This window comes from Solanum pennellii, chromosome 1 (assembly GCF_001406875.1).
Source record: "Solanum pennellii chromosome 1, SPENNV200".
Taxonomy (NCBI): domain Eukaryota; kingdom Viridiplantae; phylum Streptophyta; class Magnoliopsida; order Solanales; family Solanaceae; genus Solanum; species Solanum pennellii.
Window position 1 is genome coordinate 69,433,886 of NC_028637.1, and position 23,788 is coordinate 69,457,673.

A 23,788-nucleotide genomic window follows, 5' to 3' on the forward strand; every position below is an offset into this window, starting at 1 on the left:
TTAGTTATCTGAACAAATTCATACATTTGATATCCGAAAAAGATTCACCGTCTCAAATTGAAAAAAATTCAAGTGGGTCGAACTACGTAGGACCTGAATTCTCCTTCGTGAGATGTGTAGGCAGCCTTCCAAGGTTCGGTCCTCATTCTGAGAAATATTATCTTTTTCAACTCTTACAAAGAAATTAGAGTTCATCTCAATCAAGAATCATAATTACGATACAATCGACTTTGTCTCGATTCGAGTCGACTTTTCTTATTCATTAATTCTTGAATCAAATAGATAAATTTCTGTTTATCTGTGGGCTAGTTTATCTTAAATGAAGCGACTCTTGTGTGCTTACAACTTTGTGTGTGATATATTGTATTACCTATTACATACACAAACTAACATATTTATCATTTGAGTTATTTTTCTTTGCAAGGTATTCAAAACTGATTTGTGTTGATTAATTGTTGATCATTCAAAGTTCTCAAATATTACTTTCCCAATCAAAATTTGTTGAAAGAGAGAAGAAAAAAATGACCCAGAATAATGAGAATACGGGCGTGACTGAAGTTTCTATAGTTCAATCGTCTGCCACTGAACAAAATGAGTTAATTGCACAGTTGATGCGACAGATTGTTGAGTTGAGGGTTGGCTCCAATAAAAATTTGTCAATTTCGAGTGTCGATGTCAACATTCCATGCAATGGAAGGCTTCCACTCCATTTTCCTCCTCTGACTTCAAACTCTGAGCATTTCCTAAATAACCCACCCTCCAACACTACTCAAAATCTTTCCACCATCGACCTAAACACCTCAAATCTTTATCATGCCAGCACTTTATACCAAGCACCGCACCCTTTTCAGAATCTGAATAGCAACAATCAAGTTTTACCCCTCTCTCAAAACCAAAACACAAATAACTCTCAAATATTCCCTTCATTTCATAACTTAAATGCTAACAATCCTCAAACATCCCCTTTAATGTATCAGACCCCTTCAATGGACACTGAAAATCCACAAAACTCTCAACCCTTACCTCGGAAAGTCACTTTTCATATCCCAATCCAAACCAAACCACATCTTCACTATATTGTATATTCCGAACTTAACCACTACGAAGAGAAGGAGAAGGAGTGGAGGGTCAAAGAGGAAAAGACTAAGCAGATCATGAAGGAAGAGATTGCGAAAGCGATAAAAGAACTTGATTGTGCTTCAGAAGAGGTGGCGCTGAATTATGAAAATCTATGCATTCATCTGAATTTGGACCTTCTAGAAGGTTTTAAAGTGCCAACGTTTGTCACTTTTAATGGAACTAGAAATCCTCTAGCACATCTGAAAGTTTATTATGTTCAACTCGTGGGAGCTGGAAAAAATGAAGCATTGTTTATGCGTCTCTTCAGTCGAAGTCTAAGTGGAGAGGCTCTGGAGTGGCTTACATCACAAGAACTAAAACAATGGACAAGTTGGAATGCACTCGCAAAAGATTTCACGGATAGATTTTGACATAATTTAGAAGATGCCCCAGATCGATACTACTTGGAAAAGATTAAACAGAAGTCTACAAAAAATTATCAAGAGTACGCTCTTCGTTGGAGAAAAGAGGTCGCAAGAGTTCAATATCCCATGTCCGAATGTGATCACTGAAATGTTCATTCGAATTCAAGAGCTGAGTACTATGAAAGAATGTTGTGTATGATGGGACAAACATTTGTCGAGATCGTCAAAGTGAGAGAAGCTTTGAAAGATGGTTTCAAGACTGGAAGGGTCACGAACTTTAATACATTGCGAACTAATGGAAGATCTACCAGAATTAGTGATATGGATACATCAAAAGGGAAAGCAGAGGAGGTAGGTATAGTCACGGCTACCCATATGCGGTCATCTTTCCAAAAGAAATATCAAAACCATAATGTCAATCAGAAAAAATTTCCCTTTCCAAACTTTAGGAAGACTCCTAAAGTATTTACATAATTAGAGGAATCTCAAACTCAACTTTATGAAAGGTTGAAATCAATGGGTATGCTCTATCCTTTAGAAGGAAGACCAGTCAATCCTTTGGCAAAATTTTATAGGGCTGACCACATATGTGCTTATCATTTAGGAACCGTCGGACACGAACAGAGAGTTGTTCAACCCTGAAGCACAAGATACAAAACATGATCAATAACAATTTGATCAATACTGAGAAAACCGCCTCAAGGAATAACATATTGGATGCTTAAGAATGAGTACAAGACTTTTCTAAATTGAGTTATTTGAAGATGTACGCCATTAAAGGTTGAAAAGAAGTATGTCGAACATTGATCGGGATTTGCATATGAAGTTTTCTCATTTCTCTTTTGATAATGCCCATTGAAATCTCTTTCTTTCCACTTTGTTGCACATTCCTTTTAATGAACTACGTATGAACTGAATTCTCAAGAATGATATACGTAGGCGGTCTGTGTCGGCTTTGGTCGTTTTCTTATCAAAATTTCCTATTTTCGGTTAACCTTTGAGAGGGGAACTATGTTGACCTGATTCCAGCTTCAACGGGATACTTAGACGCCACAACGGTTCGGTCATATTCCCAGCAAGATTTCCATTCTCTTTATAATGGAAACTGAGACAAAATTTATGAGAGGATCTCAAAAATTCATTTGAAAATGGACTTCTTCGACAAGTCAAGACTGAAATATCAAAATGCAACTGGTAGATTTGTTAGGTGGATCTCAAAAATTCCAAGATGATATTTTATGGAGAATCATGTTAGAAATCATGTTGAAATGTGCAAGTGGGACAATTTTTTTTAGATGATCTCAAGTATTTCACACAAAAATGTCAATTTTGAGGATGGACCTCAAAATTCCAGAATGAGCAACCTCAGAATAAACCAAGCAAGTTATGAGAGTTCTTCTATGTTTTAGACCAGGATAGAATTTTTGAGGAGGGTCCTAAAAAATTTCATCAAGTCTGTCTTACAAAGGACGACGAGTGTGTAAGTCAACTGTAAGAAGGAGCATGGAGACAAGACCAACACAAATCAGTCTTTCAAACTAAGAATTTTTCTTTGGATGCAGGAACATCGAAGTCACAAAAATGGCTAAATAAAGCTGTCAAGAATGACAAAAGGAGTCATTTGCACCCATCGTGGATTCATCAACAAAAACCTAGAAATCTTCCATCTCATTTTATCTCCATTTAATTATATTACCTCAAGTAATTTGTAAAGAAGTTTCTTTTTATCTTGCAGGAATATTAAAGCCAAACACTTTCAAAGTTGTAAGAAACAAAGTGCTGAAGGATCGCTAGTTACGAGTCATGATCAAAGTTACAATTAGGCTCATCATAGCCTAATCTCGATAAGCCAAATGACTTGTTTTAGTTCTTCAGCTTTAATTTTATTCTTTACTTCATCATTGATACTAACGTTTGGTGTCGAGCTTTGCAGGTGATAGTATTGATAAAATCAAAATTATACCACAATATTTCCTTGACAATCAAAGTTATCGAATGGTTACAAGTTTTTGATAACGATTGGAAACGTCAACAACAAACTTAAATTTTGTTGAGTTTGTCAAGGAAGGAAAGAGTGTCTTTAATCTTCATGTCAATTGATTAAGTTATTCACCTCGATAATTCTGTGTTTTAAGGAGAGAATCATAGTAGCAACGTGCATATACATCAATTTAGTTTTTTAGTACGTTTGTCGCATGGCAATTTAGGCATGCGTGTTCTTGACAATGTTAAAGTCAAACTTCTAATTTATTGGGTATCCACCCCATAAGTAGATTATGTTTTTTGATTGGCCTATCAAATACTTCCGCATATAATTTTGTTGGGCGATCCACCCCATAATTGGTTCGTGTATTTGTTTTCCCATTTCAGATTTCTATTTTTAAATTATATTGGAATATTATCGAGCATCCACCTCTTTACAGATGGAATATTATCGAGCATCCACCTCGTTACAGAATAAATATTATCGAGCTATCCACCTTGTTACAGTTGGAATATTATCGAGCATCCACCTCATTACAGATGGAATATTATCGAGCTATCCACCTCGTTACAAATGGAATATTACCGAGCCATCCACCTAGTTACAGATGGAATATTACTGAGCCATCTACCTCATTACAGTTGGAATATTATCAAGCCTCCACCTCGTACAGATGGAATATTATCGAGTCATTCACCTCGTTACAGTTGGAATATTATCAAGTCATTCACCTTGTTACTGTTGGAATATTATCGAGCATCTACCTCGTTACGGTCGAAATATTATCGAGTCATCCACCTCGGTATAGTTGGATAATTATTGAGTCATCCACCTCGTTACAGTTGGATAATCATAGAGTCATCCACCTCGTTACAGTTGGATAATTATTGAGCTAGCTAGCTCGTTGCAGAGATCACCGGAGTTTGCCATGCAGAAACAAGCAATGACATCTCTAAATTCTCAGCAAATCATGAGTTGTAACGGACATACTGCATCTGAAAGCGACATATACTGAACATACTTATGTGACATATTTCACATCAAAAGTAACTGAAAAGCATCATAAGAGATACTACCACTTTTCCAGTTATATTTTCTACTAACAAGTTGTTTCAGTCTCTGTCGAGAGCATCCAAGAGGATGAATTGTCAAATCAAACCATAGGTGCGGACGACATCAACATAGATGCAGCACAACGTGAAACTTTTTCTTAGAAACGAACTGGGACATAGTCCAAAGAGGAGTGTCAAACTCCTAAAACGCGAGCAGAGGAGCGACTTCCACTACAATCTAACCACACCCTGTCGGAAGGCATGTGGGTTTTTCTTTAGATTTCTTAATGTTCACCGGAAGCACCTTCCAATTAGAGTGACAAGGCACCAAGAGATTTGAAAATTATGTCCATGTAAGTTCTTACTTATGTATTTGACAAGCTCCACATTCATGGCTAAGAGGTTGCAAGCCTCCTTTTCATACTCAATTTCTTATCACTTGTCCAAAACCAAAGGTAATATATCATAATAAATTTCTTTTTCAACCGATCGAGTCGAACTACAAGCATCCTGATTCCTATGGTTTAAGGATATGTAGGTGGACTCAATATTGAAAACTCGGCTATACTCCAACATTCTGTTATGAATTTTATTCTCGAACATCATGATCTCTTCATAATTCGATATCGGAGTAGCTTTTGAATTCTTTCAAAATCATGCGTTAAATCAAGTTTATCGAACTACAAGTGGCCTGAATTCTCATATAGCCTGAAATATGTAGCAAATCCTTTCAGGGTTTGGCCATAATTCTTAAAGTCCGTACCAAGTCCGTTTTCTAAAATATGAAGATGTGGTCAGTCAAAATTTGATTAATCAATTTCATTTTCCTCGAATTTCCTACATTAATCCAAGTAAAATGAGGGACAACTGTTGACGTCCAATTTTGACCCTCCACAATATAAATTAATCATCGAGCTTCTTAACTCCCAAACTATTTAGAATAATTAGTTTTATAAAATTCAAAATATTTTTCAAGTTTATTTTAAATAGTTTTTCCACTTTTTATAATTTTTAGATAACATGTATATTTCACATGATCATGCATATAATTATTATTATTCAAAAATTATCTCAAAAAGATTTTAGTTTTAGTAAAATATTTAGATAACTAGTGTGATTTAAATAATAATATATACTTTTAGGTTAATTAGTTTATAATTGAAATAATTATTTTATTTTGTTAAGAGTAAGAAGCTCATTAATTAATTTATATTAATTCATATTATTTAGTTATTAGTGAAATCCTTAAACTCATTTGCAAACCAAGCTTTGGGCCCTTTTTCTTTATGTTTTCGTAGCCCATTTCCCCAATTCTTCAAACAAGAATTTCAGCCCACCACACAAATTCTCCAATGACCCGGACCACTTCACTTTTCTCACAAAATACCTAGCCCAATTTGCTGACAACAACAAGACCCAACAACGTTGCTTTCTGGAACGTTAACATCACAGCGATACACGTCAAAATACACGGCAAAACCAAGCGGCTTCGCACTGCATCTCTTGTCTTCTTCCCAACGTCCCTCTCAACCAGTACAGTAGCAGCAGCACGTGAATCGTGCTCAAATCTTTCAGGTGGAGCAATCTCAGCGCCTCCATCGTCCTTCACTCAAGAAATAATGTCTGCGATTTTCATTCCGTTGGAGAGGTATATAATTTTTCGAGCTGGCAACCTTATCCCTCAAAAAGAATTCGAATTTGAAATTCAAAAATTCAATTGTTTTCCCCCTCTTTCTGCCCTAAATATACTCTTACGAGCTCCCCCCTCAAATCAGTTTCTTTTTCGAACACAGTCTTGCTGTTTCTTGGAGTCACACTTTGATGGGGGGAGCTCGTAACTAACTCGTTCCCGTGTCAGTTCGCTGCCCGAAAAAAGGTAACATTCCTCGCTCCTTCCATTTTAGAATCCATATCCTATATTTGGTACTGTTTTGCAAAACTTATTCAGTTTTGAATTTCTTCTTTGTTGGGATTTTAGTATGTGTGAATATAGGCCTAATTAATTTCTTCTATTCTTGATTTCGGAATGGTCTCTGTTGTTCATCAGAATGTTTTATTTACTGTTATTACGTTCTTTTATGGAAAAGTTAAAAAAAATATTAACTTCGTCTTCCAATTGGTTCTTTCCAATTGGTTCTTTTACTTATGCATCAAAACTATGAATCTTATACAAATATATTGTTGCCTCACTGGATGTTTTCTGATATGAAATATGTGAGGATACATACTAATCCTTTCATGGATGAGAATGTCAATTTTATTTATATTTTTTCTAAGTGTTTGTACTCATTTTGAATTGGCATGTTAAAATATTTAGAACCAATTATGGTCCATTGATTATAGTTATTTCAATGGGTTGAAATTTGTTGGCTTGTTATCAATAGGTTCATGATGCTATTTAGAATTTAGATTTGATGATGGTCTAATTTAGTTTTTGGGTATACATAAAGAATGACGATACATGGCTATGAATCCTTATGGTTTGGTTTTGATTCCTTAAATATTGTTGAAAGTTTTAGCATTTCTTTTAATTTCCACTAGTTATTAGTCTATCCATTATTAGAAAATAAGCATGTTTTTTTTTTCTTCTTTGAAGTATGATGTTCATTGCAACTCATTTTTATTGCAAATTTTCTTTTTTCCTTAATTTTAGCGTTTCTTGCTCTCTTTAGCTCCAAATGTGCAAGAATGTGATTATGTTTGTCTTTAGTTTTAAACTATATAGCATATTATTCCCTCTCAATATAATTACTCCATTTTCTTTTGATTTTTAAAAATATCAAGTGCATTGAGTATTGTTTATTTTCTTTTTCAATATCTTTTTTTTAGTCTTGTCTTGGGTGGCATGTATACTTCATAAAAAATTTGAAAGGCTCATGTTGAATTCATCTCGGAGTGTTTTACTATTTGTTACTCGATTTAGTAGGCGTTGGTTTGATTTGGTTGGCTTAAGTAAGAATTATACTAAGCTTCTTTTCTTTTTTCTTTTATGCATAAACTTGGACCGAGTCCTCACGGACTCTCCATCCCTCGCATACCATTAAGTTGCATTTTGAGTCGGACCTTCCTTTCTTGGATTTCGGAAGTTTGAAAGAATTTAAAAAGGTGCTGCATTATTGTTTTTGGAAGCATGAACAGGCTGAAATACGGCTTTTATACACTGATTTACAATCCAGCGTAACAAATACGTGATTAAAAAAGACAATACAGGTTGCAGGGACCAAAATAGATTGTATACATTTGTTATACGGTCCAATATACAGGGTAAAAGGCCTAAATACTGCCCGTACACAGTGGTATACACGGAATATATACGCAAAAATCAAACATAAAAAGAGGCAAAATGGGCTGAAATGAGGCCCAACAATACAGCCCCTTGCCTAGACTTTAGGACAGGTTTGGGCCAGAAGCCCATCAGATTGGAATTTAAGCAAAAGGCCTAAGTTAAATATTTTCCTATTTATTTGTTGATTGACTATCATCTTATATATGAATCTCGGTTTGATTTAATTATCTCCTCAAGATAGTCATTTCTCTTTTTAAAATTAAAATCAAACATTTATATTTAATACTTAACTTTATTTTCATTATTAGTCTTGACAACATTCGAATTAATTTCCTTAGAAAATCCCATCTTTAGTTTATTTGATAATTAATAAAAAAATATATATAATAATAGATAAATAAATAAATAAAAATATGTTTTTCTTTACTTAGTTATAATTTGAAAAATTATTTAGAAATCATTCTAGTCAAATCGTCGGTCAATCGCAAGTTAGCGGGCATTCCGAGGGCCTAACACCTTCTCAGAATTTACAATTGAAATTTGAACCCTTTTCAATTGATTTTTATATGTTTTAAGTATTTTGAAAATAATTGTAAGTTATTTTTTGATATTTACTAAAAAAAAAATCAGGTGGCGACTCTGTTAATTTGGAAATTGATTTCTCTTAAATCATAAGATTAATTGATTCTTCAAAACTTAGTCATAGTCACTTTTACTTTCATTCATTTTTCTTAAAACACCAATCTCCATAGATCTAAGAAAAATCAAACACCAAAATCACTTTCTTTTTTAAATTCGCAAAAGTTCAGGTCATCTTCACACCAAACAACTTACATAAGCATGTAGATCTCTTCAATATCGATTATTGATTTAAATTTCATGTCGAATGTCTGGTGAGAAGTTTCACAACAAATTTATCGCCACTCATTTCTACCAGTCATCCATCCGCCTACCTTAAAATGGCCCCAACACTTACCACTTCTTCCCCTAACCATCCTCTACATGAACCCACAAATAATTTCCTTTTTTTCTTAACCAAACTTCATAGAGCTGTCACTTTCTTTCTAAAATTTAAAGGTTTAAGTAATATTCATCCCACACAACGTACATAGCTATGTAAATCTCTTCGAGATCTATCGATTGATACAAATTACAAGCTAAAACGCCAACAAAAAGTGTTCTATGAACTTTCTCAACAAAACCACTAACGACATCAAACCACCACAACTTAGAGACCTAATAAACATCCTCTTTCCATATCCCCCAACAAAAGTTTTTTTTTTTTGGTTACATGTCAAAATTGCAGTGATGTGTTTGGATAGAGAGTCAAAGATTCGGCGATTACATGAAAAATCAATTTTACCTACAACTTTTTCTCCAATGCAATTTTGTTAGTATCTCTGATCTGTTTCACCTTTTATATTTCATTGGTATTTCATGTCTTGTATGGTAGATGTGTTTTTTATTTACCATGGTTATATTTTATTTTAATAGCATATCTATATTTTCTTTATATTTTTATGGTATTGTTTTTGCAATTTTTGCCTAATTTTTGTGTTAATTTGATACTAGTACTTTGTTATTTTCTATCATTTTTTTTATAGCTTATATTTTTATTTAATTTCTATTTTTATATTGCTTATTTTTCATTGTTTTAGATGTTTTCAACACTAATCATTTACTACCAGATACATTATTGAGGATTTTTTTATTGCTGGAACTTGTTATTTGTTTGTGGAACTTTGATACATCACTCATTACACCACTATCGTTCGCTGGCAATTAATTGAAATTGTGAGAACTATAGATAGCTTATTATTGATAATAATGATTCATTTGATTCTTTTACTATGATATTCAATGAATATTTTGTCAATGGCCGATGACGATTTTTATTTATTTTTTTTGTAATTTTAAGACCTCACTCAGATATACATAAAACGAATTTTACTTTTACTTATTTATTTATTATTATTATTATTAGTATTATTATTATTATTATTATTATTATTATTATTATTATTTTTATTATTATTTCTTTTGATTCATATTATATTAGCTGTAATATTTTGCTGAAGTGTTTATTACAAGTATCTAGAATTGTTTTCCATTGAAGATATTCAAAAGACAAGGTTAAATACTTTTTGAATGTTTTATCCATCATTATCTATATTATTCACAATCGGTAAATATTTCACTATATTTCACATTTGAATTTTACTATATTATTTATATATACATATTTCATGTTAGTATAATTGTGAAATTAATTTTTATCTCCTCCTCAATTTAAAAATGTGTTCATTCGGGGACCCACAATTGTGGATTCTCAAGGGTGCTAACTCCTTTCCTTCGTGATCATATGAACCCTTACCTAGAATCTAATTGATTTTGTTTATTAATATTTATTAATTAATTAATTAATTAACATGTTTCCTATTTTTCTTAAAATAGGTGGTGACTCTAAAATTTAAATTTTTTAAATAAATTAGTTGTTTTTTTACTCCCACGATGTTGCAACTTATTTCAAAATATTAGGGATATAACAATAGTTTCTGCTAGGTGATGCTCTATGGGATGGTATCTTGTTATTCAAACATTCCAACAGTATGTCAAGAAAGACTTTTTGCACAAGCATATGCTTAATCTTTCTAAGACTAATTGAAGTTTTAGGATTAGTTTTCTTCTTAATTAAGCCTTTTGGGTCTTGGTTCAACTAATCTAAAACTAATATATTTAATTCTTATTGTTTTTTCTTCGTTTCGTTGCATGCATTGTATTACTTTTTATGGATTTAATAAGCTTAAATTTTAACACTTAAATATCGTCATAAATTTGAAATAAATAAGATACACTCAAGTGCTGACATGTTTCTTTTTTAAGACCTAATGTAATTAATTGCTCTGCCAGACAGAGACAAGACATGCTTACTAATTAAGCACTGCAGAACTGATGTTGAGTTCATCATTGTTTGTTTGTTTCCTTACAGTGAGAGGATTTTGCTTCATATTATAAAGAGTTAATGAGGTACATATGTTAAAAATATTATGCTAGGGTTGCAAATTTTGGTGATGGAACCTTCTTTGATCTTGGTGTAACTAACTGCTTTAAGAAGGTTCTAAAAGTTGTTCGTCCATAATAGCTTTATGGTGTGATTTTAATGTTTTGGTCTAACACTTTTCCGAACCTTCATAAGCGATTTAGAAGGTGGCACAAAGAATAAGGAAGGTTCATTACTAAATTTTTCAGTGTAGCACAATCTTTTGAACCAAGATACCTCATACACTATGTATACGGAGCAAAACCATCTTCATTATAAGCCAAGAAGTAAACAGTGTTGAACCCAACATCATTTGCACAATGTTTAGTTAGCATGTCAAGGCGAAGCTTTTACTGAGTTAGGTCTTAAAAATAAACATGTCAGCACTTGAGTGTAGCTTATTATCTCAATTTGTGGCAGCATTTGAGTGCCACGATATAAGAATATTACACCTATTAAAAGTAATGCGATGATTTCAACTGAGTTAATAAAAAAGAGTAATAGTAACATAAATTAGTTACAAATTACTTGAATCAAAACCTGCAAAGCTTAATTAAGAATACAGCTAATCCTAAACATCAATTAGCAATAAAAATATCCAATATATGATTGTTCTAACAACCTTTCTTGACATAATTTAGGAATGTGTTTTATAACAACAAGTTGCAATTCCATCGATCATCACCTTGTTGAAATTATATTCAAGAAGATGTATTTTTGAAGTTTTTCATGCTCGATGGAATTGCAACAAATCATAGTAATAAAATGCTTTCTTCTAGGAAGAAGAAAAATTCCCCATATTATAACGTGTTGTTATTTCTTGTTTAATCATTAGCTTCATATTAATATTGCATTGTTATTATGTATACTTACATAAGAGTTTGCAGCGACGATTAATTTTTAATCAGCCAAATGAGACAAAGAGTGTTTATGTGTAATTATGATTTATATGCATCACAAATTATTAATTTTGTACAGGTATACACAACAAAATAGATAGGATCTATGATAGCCACATCTTATGGAAGTTATATCAAGATTTCTATACAACTTTTGACACTATAGGGAGGTGAAATCGTAGTTTATGCTGAAATTTCCCTAAAAGCAATCATTCTTCTATAGAGCTCCTTTTTGGAAGAGACCTATGGTGATTTTTTTCACTTTTCTACTATATTCTTCAGTATAGATAATTAACTCATTCCTCTATATTATTAATGTGATTCTTAGGCCTTAGAACCCTTGTTTGGTGGCATTAGAGAAACTTTGACTTGAATGAATGGTGGAAAACCCTAGTTTTTGTAGAGATGATCATAAAAATCACATGGTGTTATGATTTGATTATAATTTGAGTATTTATAAGCCATTATTCATTGATTGTGTATTTTGTTATTGTTCTAGACTAGTAACATGCCAATACTAACAAAAAGGGGAAGACTTATGTTCAGTACAACTTCAAAGGCTTGATTCAAGGTAGGTGATGATTGTTTGTTTTCTTGTTTATCTTATATGTGCTTGTATAGTGATTCATTAGTATTACATTTATGATACATGATTATGTAAATTTAAAAAGTACGATTTGAAATGTTCAATGTTGCCAATCACATGCAATGAATGTATTTACTTGAGTGTACAAGTGTAAATGTTATTCATTATGATTGTGATTGTGATGTGTGTTTTATAGACTAATCTGGCACTATACACAGTAAAGAATATCCACATTGTTGTCTCATATACCACGCCTACTTGGGTACATGGTATGCGAATATCCATAAATGGTTCTCTCTGGTACCACACCGATACACTAATGATTTATGTTTGAGTTCCATGAGAGAACTTGGTTGAGTTGTTATGCTATGGTTTGTCATTTTTCTACATGCATATCAACTCAAGGCGAGGACTGAGAGTCCGGGTTATGGTATAACTATGATTTAATTATGTATTATCTATTTTACTAAGTTGTAGTTTTTTGTTCATATTTCATATATTTGAAACTAGCCGATGATCCTGTCAATACATGGTGGTTGTAAACTGATACCACACTTTCTCTTTCTTTGTTGAGTAAATGGTATATTCATGTGGCTCGTGCTAGACCACTACTATTAGATGAGTGAAATTTGAATTCAAGACTGAGCTACTTCTTTGGGGTTTCTATATATTCCTCATATCTACTTAGTTCATCTCTTCGAACTTAGAGTTTTTCGACTTATGTTTTCTTGGGTCTTTGAGGTTGCATCCCTTTCTCTAAACAATTATAGTTTTGGTAGACGACATTTAATTTCAATTGGGTTAATTTCACAATGTTTTAGACCTTATTTTATTGCAAAGTTGAATTTGGAATTATAAAAGCTTGTCCTGATTTATAAACTGGTTATTTTAATTTTTCTATGGATTGTATGATAGTAATTAGCTTGTTCTCCTACCAGGGGTTTAGTTTGGGTGTCACTCATGGTAGGTTGGGTTCATTAAACCATACTAAGTCAACCAATACCAATAACCTAAGTTCCAACCTCCTAGAATCATTCTAAGGATTCAATAATATCAATCAATACTAAGGATCAACCTAATTAAGCTTATCGACTATATACTAAGCTACTAACCAATGGCCAAAAGTGTAGTCTAAGGATCATGCTAACCTAAATCATTAGACTAAAGCCTTCCTAGCAAGCGATACTACTAAACATAAAGATTTGATAATTAATCCAAGTAAAAAAGAGCGAACCATAACCTACCTCAAGGATTAAAGAATTTGGACCCAAAAATCATGTCAAAATAGGATCATTGGATCCATACGTGGACTATCAATTTTTACTCTATTGACAAGGTCTCAACTAGATCAAGGAAGTTGGGCCCCGAAACACGCACAATCCAAGCACTAGTCAGCTCAAAATAATTCCATCAAGTTTAAACTCAAGTATATCAATATTGAAGAAATTAAGAGATAAAATGATAGAACTTACGAGTTTAGTAGATTAGTAACGACCCACTATATGTTCCCATGCAATCAACTGACAATTTCCCCTAATTTCCCACTAATTACCATCATGAATCAAGCTCCAAAATCATCCCAAGCAGTTGATGTTGTGAGAAAATGCATGCCAAATTCGTGGCTAAAATTTATAGTTGTTAGTCACTTGCCTCATGAATATGACACCAGTTCAACGAACGTGGAGGTCAACTTGACTGACCCTCCGCGAACGCAAGACTTTTTCCACGAACAGTGAATTTAGGTTGATTGATGCATATATGGTTGACATCTTTGGATATCATGTACCTGGTCTGTGAATGTGTAGTACATGATGCACCCGTCAGGGCTGCAGTAGGTGCACTTTAGAGTTAAGAAATATGTATTATGGGGGTGCAAGATTAATTTGGAACACCGAATATACAAATTAACTATGCTGCCCCACTTAAACAAACAATTTGGACTCCACGCAATTGAAGAAACAATTGTAACGACCCTCAAAATGAACTAGGTCAAATTAGATCCTATCATGTGTTTTATGAGTTAATAAGGTATTAAGAACATGAATAATAACTTTAGAATTCAGTTTGAAGAGTTTGGAAGTGAAGACGTTTGGAAGCTAGTCTTGTTGAACTAGTGTGTGGTAGGATTTTGTACTGGAGTTTTGGGGTATATTATGAGGATGAAATTGAGTATTGAGGGTTCTTACACATATAATAAGATGTAAAGGGTAAAAGAGTTCGAACACGACTCCCTGGAGACCACCCTAAAGGTCCCCAAGGTGGACCCAAATGTTGGCCTAGAAAGTTGCCGGGCAGCTTGTTTGTGGAGGTGGTGGCGCGTCGCCCAGACAGCACTTAAAGGGAAAACTTTTCCCTGCGATGTGGGCCAACGCAAAACATTCTGTCTCAAATTAAATTCCAGAACCAAGATTTGGAAGTGTCCTCGCGACACGCAGCCAAGTCCCAGATTTGATCACGTCGATTTTAAGTCAAATTAGACTTGGTTAAGAGGTCCAAAAAGTGTAGGGGTCTTTTGGGTACTTGGGGGATCATTTAAAAACGATTATAGATTCACTGTAACCCCAATTTCACCAATCGAATCAAAACCCTCAACCCAAAACAAAAGCTCTCCACTCCTTCTCTCCAAAACCTCCATTGTTGAAGCTTTGAAGCTCCAAGGAAAAAGACCAAATTGTTCAAGTTTTTCAGTCCAATTTCGTGGGCTTTCTTCAAATAAGGTATGGTTATTTCATCCTTGACTATTCTATCATTCAAAAAGCCAATTCCAAAGGCTTTTCAAAGATATTCAAAAACATAGAAATTCCTATTAAGAATTCTAAGCATGGGTTCTTGCATGAAAATGTTTAAAACAATGTTTTATGATATAATTTATGTTAATTGATGATTTTAAGATCAAAACATGCATCAACCCATGTATTCCTTAAATTCCAAGTTTTGGCTTAAAAGTGGGTGAATTGATCATGGCTTGATATCAGTGAATTCATGTGTAGATTGTATTGGGCTATTGAATTATGTATAGATCGTGATAGAATTGTCTATAATCTGCCTTATAATGATGATATTCATATTGTACGTTGTTGGATCATTGATATGGATTGGTGGTTGGCTTATTATTGTGTATATGACTATTGGTAAGAGCCTTTGTAAAAGTGAATTGGTTGAAATGGCTAAGGATGATAATGATTGGAAGGTGGTGAGTTAACCTAATTCCTCTATTTAGTACATAATCGATATTGAATTGTATTTATGGTCCACTTATGGTGACGGTGTTTATGTGTTATATATATTATGAACATGGCCTTGTTGGCATTATTATGTCAATTATGGTTCTATCATGTTATAGCTTGTATAGATGATCAAGGTGAAGAATGATAATGTATATATGTATGTGTGAGGTAAAAATATGATTTCCTCTAGATGGTTATATGTGAATATGATAGACATAGGATGAGTCTCTATGTGTATAGATAGGGTATCTTGTCAGGTACATTTCGTTGTCCCGACATGGTACTTGAATGTTATTGAATACGTGATATGATTTAATTGGTAGACTTAGGTCCCTCTACTTGATACATGAAAGCTATGTGAAGGTTATCTCTTGACTTAGTAGGCTTAGTCACCCTTGTCTTGTACGTGTATGCTTGAATGTGTAAATTAAGTCTAGGATCGGAGACCTAAGGTAGATGCCCTTCTATGAAGACTTATATGTAGAACCTTGAATATGAGAAGAAGGTTAAATAATGAGTTATCCATGAAAGTATTATGGTTTGGTAGGACTAAGAAATGGTACCTTCTCCAATACACCTAGGGAATGATCTAGTCTATGATATATATTAAAAAAAAAAAAAAGGCAAAGCACAGAGAGGATATGCTTGTGGAGTAGCTCTACTTGCGAATGAGACTAGAGTACAAAGAAGCCCTTGATATCCCTTAACCATGTGTCAACATGGGATGAGTCTTAGTTCTACCTTTGGCAAGTAGAAAACCTTCCACGATGTGGGGTTCTTATGACACTGGATTCCATACCAAGCTAGTATTGTCTATGTCGGTTAATGTTTAATCTCATCATATGGGATGCACACTCTAGTTATTGGATATACAACGTGTAGGTAGTGGAATGGACGTATCTATACATTGCACGAGTAGGCTTTTAAGATGCTACGTGAGTTCCCTAGGTCTTCTCCAAGACCATTATGTGAAGTCCTCTAATTGTTGAATGTCTTTTAAATGTCTTAATGAATATTGTTGACTTACTAATGTATGATGAATAGAAAGTTTCTTACCTAGGTAGTTTTGAGGATTGCTTAGGTAGGCTTGAAGAGGATGTATGGGCGATCTCTTCATGTTTTACTTAGGTGAGTCTTAAAGTAACTTTAGGTGGAGAGTCTAAATGATGAAAAAGGGTTATTTGATGAACATAGAACTATGTATTATTGTGATGTAAAGAATAATATTACTTTGGGTAATCCTAAGAATTACTTAGGTGTGCTTGAAGAGGGTATATGGGTAGTCTCTTCTTGTCTTAATTAAGTCTTAGGAATAACCTTTGGTAGGGAGTCAAAATGCTTATGTGTATTCTTAATGGTTATGGTTGTGTCTTATGAACTACTCGAATATGTCTTATATGTGTATGTTGTCTTGAAAATGGTTCTGATACTTATTTTATGAGATTTACATCAAAAGAGCATAAAAAGCATTTTATAAAGTAAATGTCTGTTTTAGCATGTTTCTTATATGATCACAATACTTGGTGCATTAAATGTGTTAATTCCATATGCTCTCTATTTCTACAAGTGTAGTTGGCAAATGAGGAGTCTCTTAAAAGCAAAGCTTGGGGATACATCTCTCAAGAAAACTTAGTATGTTCTCATATGATTCTAGGACATAGTTATGTTTAGTTTCCTTTTTCAAAAGACATTGTAATAGACTTTGGATTTACTTTTAACTGATATACGGGCTGTGATATTAAGGTTTTTATGTGTCTAAGATGGCTATGAAAAGACTTAGTTCATTCTAATATTTCTATAAAGATTTGAACTATCATTGTGAAAAGTTTTAATTCCACACTACTTTATATATATATATATATATACTAATATTCTTGTGGTTCAAATTTTCTGTTCATCTTCTTATTCTGTTTTGAGCCTTTGTTATCAAGTTCCATTGCATATCCACCCTTGTTCTTCCATTTATGCATTTCTCGTCCCAAAGATGGAATAGATTTTCTTTTTAAAAAATAGGGAACAACACTAAGAAATAATCTTCAGTCGACAGGACAATGAACAACAAACAGTAACTTAGTGGTATTCTTACTACTCGCAAAATTCCGATATTACTATTTATCTGTATTGCATTCTGTACACCCATTCCAACATCAGACACACAGGACAACAAAATGATGCACACGGCTGCGCCTTGTTTCGAAACTAGATATTATACTAAAATATCATTACATTGCCAATGTGCATCCAGCAATGTGGAACTATGTCATGCTCTTTGACGATAAACCATAGAAAGTGAAGAAGGGCTTCCCCAGATTTGTGAACTGAACAGATATTTAAAATCTCCAAACATAAGAAATTACGAGAGACAATGATGTTTATTTCTCCCAATATAGCAACGCAAGAATAGTACCACATCATTGCATTAGGCCTGTAATTGCACCAGAAGTTACAGTTTAAGAGATTTTATTATTATTTTTAGAAAAGCTGAGTACTGTAATGATGCAGTTACTGTGTATACCTTGCTGGCGATGTTGTTTGAAAGCCAATCCAGTCCCTCATATAGCCCTTCTCCAGAAGTAGCACATGTACTCTGGATATACCTGAGAGGGAGGGGGTCTTTAGATGCTAGTTTATCGAAGAGGCTAATTGACACAAAAACACAGGCTTGAACTTGACGTTAGTGCCCATATAAATTACCAGTGTCGTTGTCTGAGAGAATGAAGGCCAAGCTTATCGGTGATTTCAGCCGCATTCATTGCATTTGGAAGATCTTGTTTGTTTGCAAAAACAAGCAACACAGCTTCTCTTAATTCATCCTGCAGAAAACATATTCAGATATCACGAACTGCTGTACCCCAAGGAGGTTAGACGGATATCCGGTTTAAGATTTATTCTAACCAACTATAATAACATCACAATTACCTCATTTAACATCCTGTGAAGCTCATCCCTTGCCTCAACTACACGGTCTCTGTCATTGCTATCAACCACAAAGATGAGGCCCTGCGTGTTCTGGAAATAGTGCCTCCATAGAGGTCTAATCTGCAAGTGCAACACAAAAGATAACAGTAGAAACACAATCTTAGGCTTTCAGCTCTTCCGGAATCAGAAAGAAACATACCTATAACTGTGCCTTTAGCTTTAAACACATGAAACCCCTAACAGATTGTAGAAAAGACAATTGAAAAGAACCAAGATAGGTACACTTAGGGACAAGGTGCTATAGCAGTGTTATCAAAGGCGCGCTTAAGCCCTGAAGCGAGGCTTGAAACGTGTTGAGCAATTCGCCTCGCTTTATGTGGTCTTCAGCGTCATCATCAAGGTTCTAAGGCAAACGTTTCCTTGCCAATGAGCCTCGTACGAAGAAGTGACGCTAAATAATTGATATTTCACTTTATCATAAAAAATTTTCAATTTCTTTAGACATATATTTGTCATTCATGTTTATAATTATTAGTTTTTGACTACACATATATATTGTATTTTTTTCTCCCTTTGCGCCTTTTTTCATTAAAGCCCACGCTTTATTTGCGCTTTGCACTTGAAGCTCTCACGGACCCCTTAGAGCTTTTTTGTGCTTTTCGTCTTTGATAACACTGTGCTATAGCCAATTCAAATACAAAAGAAATAACGTAAGTCCAGTTATATCCATCAAGGGTCGTTTGGTTGTTGGTTAAGACTATTCATGTACTAAAACTAGCATATCATACCATGCCTGGTAGCTTTAAGTTGCTTTGTATAAAATCCAGCATACCAAGAACAGTGTTTGGTTATCATTTTACGATTCCACATAAAAAAACATGTATAAGTTGTGGGTGAAAATCTGAATGGTATAAAGCAGGGTAGGAGATTGAATAACACACACCGGGATATTAATTAAACATGAATAACTAGTGCATTCATTATTACTAATACCTGCATAAGTCATAACTCTATTCAACAATCTAACGTTCCCTAAGCGCTCAACACATTGCCTCATACTCATCACTTTTGTAAATACTCTACAAACCACAGGTTAAGCATAGGAAATTGTGTGACTGAAACTACAATTCTAAGCCAAAACCTGGATCCTCGGTGAAGAATAAAATTATCGTTGGACACCAGTTTCCATCTTAGCTTTATGTTACTGAAGTTCAGTATGATCATGCTTTCACAACTGATGCATCACTCAGAGGGGGACTCTTACCAGATAACTTGTTGCCTGCTCTACGGGACACCAGTTCCACATGTTTGGATCAAACACAAGCTTTTGAGCATAGCTCATTAGCATGTGCTATGATCATCTTGAACAGAAATTCAACTTGGCTCGAACAAGTATAGTTAAGCTTTACTTGATGTGGATCAAACTAGAAAGACAAATATAAAGAGAAAAATCATTTGTGAGCTCGTTTTTGCATTAATTTTTACTTTTCCCAGTTTGAAACAAAGGCTATCGACCATTTTGAAAAGCATGGACACAACAATTTAGATCCCTAAACAGGTCCAAATGAGCAAGCATATGATCAGCTCTATAATCTTTCTCATATTCCGCATCTCATTTTGATAATCTTTTTCACATCCCTAGTGTCGTATGGATAATCTTCTCATATGTTGTATTACATTTGGCTGATATGAGAAGAGGGTTGGCTCCAAGAGATTTGGTCAGTGGTGAGAGCACATGTGAAGTTGGAGTTAGGACGCATGTCACGGGTTCAAACGGTACCATAAAAAAAAAGCTTAGTATTTAAGAGGAGAAGGGCAAAGTTGGGACCAATTATTCAACCGAATTCCGAACCGTGCACCACTGGCCCTTGAGATATTTTTGGTTATCCAAAATAAATATGAGCAGAAGGATGGTAAGAGAGTGAGGAGGAGGAGGAGGGGGGTTGGAAGCGATGCCTAAGAGTCGGTAAGTAGCAGTTTTCCACGAAAAGAGATGACAACAACGACATGAGGAGAACCGTAGAGAAATAAGCAACAAGCACATTCTGTGTGGATGTGTGATCTGTGAATAAAAATGTGGAAAAAGAATGAAGCAAAAAGGTGTTCCTTACCAAAAAAAAAAGTGTTGACAAACCATACATGAGTTAAGCGAAAGCTGAGCAAGGGTTTCTAACTATCAAATAATACTGGCTCAAGTTAAGTAAATGAGGTGGTGATGCATTTAAAGCAGCCAAGGCCTAGCATTTTCAGCAAAGGCTCGACTCGTTAACCCATCTAATTGAGTGGGAGGGTAAAATCCTTTCCTTCTAACAAATTATATATCATTATTACCCTTCTCTTCTGACTTTTCACTTCAGGTCATACATTTTCCAACATAAATATGTTTTCCCAGAGGGATACAATAAAAAATGAGGACCTTTTGGAAGAACTTCTAGTAGAATAATGCTAAATTCCCGACCAACTTCATCTCAGACATCAGCGATCTGAAAAACTCACAGTAGTTTATGAAAAGTCAAAAACATGTTTTCCACAAGATAATTTGATATTCTTTAGAAGATAGAAGACATGAAACTAGCTGACTCAGTTCAGTATAGCATTGATCATATTAGGTGTTGATAAAAGTATAGTCAACACCTAAACGTCCAAAAGCTCATTAATTCCACATTAATAGAGGTACTCTCAGTAAATTAATATCAATGGGCCAAACTATGCTCAACTAGTTATGGAAGTTTATCAAAGTCACAAAAGTATGTACTTCATCAGATGAAAAAGTCTTACACTAAAATCATGCAACCAACACAAATTTTCAGTGGAGGGAGAGAGTGACATAAAGGTTTCGCGTGCTAAAAAGCTTCTTCAGAGTTGATAAACTATTACCAGAAATTTGAGTCATGAAGAACTGAAGTACTGCAAGACCCCAGGTAATATAAGACAAAACCAGTTAATCAGGGCATAAAAACTACTCGTACCTTGTCCTGACCACCAACATCCCATACAGTAAAGCTGATGTTTTTGTATTCAACAGTCTCCACATTGAAGCCTATCATTAAAATAGAAAACGGTTCAAATTATATGGCATGATCAAGAAATCTCTACTAAGAACACCCATGACAAGCATTTCATTAAGATTCAAAAATTCAGGCCATAATAGCAATCTGCGAAAATTGTTTGATTCCCCAACATATCATCTCCATTCTCAGAGAATACAATATCTCCCATATTATCACCTGTAAATGCAAATAATGTCTAATAATTTTTCTAGAGTAAGCCAATCTTTGGATGTACACCTATCAAATAACAGTAATCAATGGATAGACACAACACATTCCTTTTAGCCATACAGATCAATATAAGCTTACTTTCAAGTAGCATACCCATGATGAGTTAAATTTCTAAACATGCAAAATGGCGAACCAAAATAGGTAAAAAAAGAAAAAGTAAAAGAAAACTAAAACAGATTCCACAGAACGAAGCATACCAATGGTTGGGATAGTGGTAACAATTTCTCCCAACTTGAGCTTGTACAGAATTGTGGTTTTACCAGCAGCATCGAGACCAACCATAAGAATTCGCATTTCTTTCTTTGCAAAGAGGCGACTAAAGAGTTTAGTGAAAGACAGCCCCATCTCCGTTAATCTGAAAAATAACATAAATACTTAATATAAGGGATGAAATCTAATAAAGCAACTACTTCCCAAACAAAATAATTAGCATATGAATTATTCCAAGGCCAGAACCCTTTCCCCTGTCCTCGTATTCCTGTATTAGTAGTTAACAAATCTCCAGTGCTGAAGATACCCACCAACACCCATCAATATCTTCTTAATATTATTAATATGGGAAGAAGCAGACAAATTTTATCACTTTTTCTTTTTGATGACAATTTTCTTTTCAATGACAAAGGGAAACCCGCAGCCGCTACCTTCTGAGTGAGCACAAGGTAAAACCCTGCTCCTATGCAATAGTTCTCAAGAGCTTTGGAACTTGAGACATCCAATATGCAAGTCACAAGACCAAAACACTAGCCCACACCCGAATAGTAAACTTTTTACCACCTTTTTTTTGACAACAAGAAAAACCCGCAGTCGCTACCCTTTTGGGTGGGCACAAATCCCACTCCTATGCAATAGCTCGCAAACCACACAGGAGAGGTAACCCGCACCAGGCTCGACCCAGAAGGCAAACCCCTTGCTTTCGTTGGCAAGGAGTTTCGAACTTGAGACCTCCAACATGGAAGTCCCAAGCTCAAGCCTCTGGCCGTCCCGAAGGTAACTTTTTACCACTTTAAACACCATCTATGGTCAGAACTTCAGAGGATATCAAAAACAATATTATTAACCTCTTACACACTTTTCCATAATGATCCTGAGCAAATGATGAGTTATGAAACATATAATGCTACATGTAAATGTAATAGTAGAGATGAAGGAGTATCATTTAGTGGCTAAAATTCCTTCAAGGAAACAAAACAATCACAGATAGAGCAGATATTACGATTTGAAAACGTTGTGAATTCAAAAAAAAAAAAACAGAAACTGAACATTCATCCGGTAAGGTCCAAACCACCTTCAATTAGGAGAGTTTCAGTTGGCTAAAGAGATAGATCTGAGATGAGATATTCAAACAAAAAAAAAAGGAAAAGCTGTGTGGTTACCGAAGATCGGCCGATGAGAGAGAGGATGAAATGAGTAGATCTCTATTGTCCAACAGCACCCACCACTCTCAAAATCTCTTTTGCTCGGTCACCGAAAAGGAGAGGAAGACAATTGTTGTGCTAATCTTCCTATTTATTTCCTTGCCTTCAAGTCCTCTTCTTTTTTTTCTTTTTTTTCCCTTGGGATTCGCTGTTTCATATATCTATCGAAGCCTAATTAAATTTGAATTTGTGTGAAAAATCACACATTGTGCGTAAAGCCCTTTCTAACCGAAAAAATTAGTTATGGTAAAGTAAATTAAACACATATCATGCATGTATTGACTTGGTGTAAACACGATGTACGATATGCTATAAAGTCCTCTTTAATTGAAAAATGTAATTATGGTTAAGTAAAATGAACTATAAAATTAAACACATATCATACATGTATTGACTTGGTGTAACCACGCGGTACGAATATGTTTTACCTCTTTCTAACAAAGACAATTTCATGTCCAAAAGCGCTCGATTTAAAAGTTAATAATAAAAGAGTATTTATCACCTCACTACAATTCTTATTATTTTGTTCTAACTTCGCGTAAAAGTAATGTACTGGCTTAGCAGCCAAAAAATCTATTTAAAAAAAAGTAAAGGTAATATACTAAATTAAGAAAA

The 23,788-nt window shown here is 34.3% G+C and overlaps 1 protein-coding gene and 1 long non-coding RNA gene across 3 annotated transcripts; one reads left to right on the forward strand and one right to left on the reverse strand.

The window, feature by feature from the left end:
- Positions 1-8,521: 8,521 nt before the first annotated feature.
- LOC107003808 lies at positions 8,522-17,383 on the forward strand. Its single transcript, XR_001454691.2, has 3 exons — positions 8,522-9,196; positions 12,245-12,316; positions 17,131-17,383. It is a non-coding gene; the product is annotated as an uncharacterized LOC107003808 (long non-coding RNA).
- A 245-nt stretch (positions 17,384-17,628) lies between these two features.
- LOC107003797 (ADP-ribosylation factor) lies at positions 17,629-23,289 on the reverse strand. 2 transcript variants are annotated; one of them, XM_015202070.2, is made up of 7 exons: positions 23,132-23,289; positions 21,956-22,113; positions 21,447-21,517; positions 18,478-18,597; positions 18,253-18,371; positions 18,074-18,155; positions 17,629-17,983 (listed from the first exon to the last, which is right to left on the reverse strand). In XM_015202070.2, exons 2-7 carry the CDS (start codon positions 22,101-22,103, stop codon positions 17,978-17,980), a joined length of 546 nt encoding a protein of 181 aa, XP_015057556.1. In that variant the 5' UTR covers positions 22,104-22,113; positions 23,132-23,289; the 3' UTR covers positions 17,629-17,977. The 2 variants fall into 2 exon arrangements, with proteins under 2 accessions (XP_015057556.1, XP_015057562.1); XM_015202076.2 differs by having other exon boundaries at positions 23,044-23,232.
- Between the last annotated feature and the right edge of the window lie 499 nt (positions 23,290-23,788).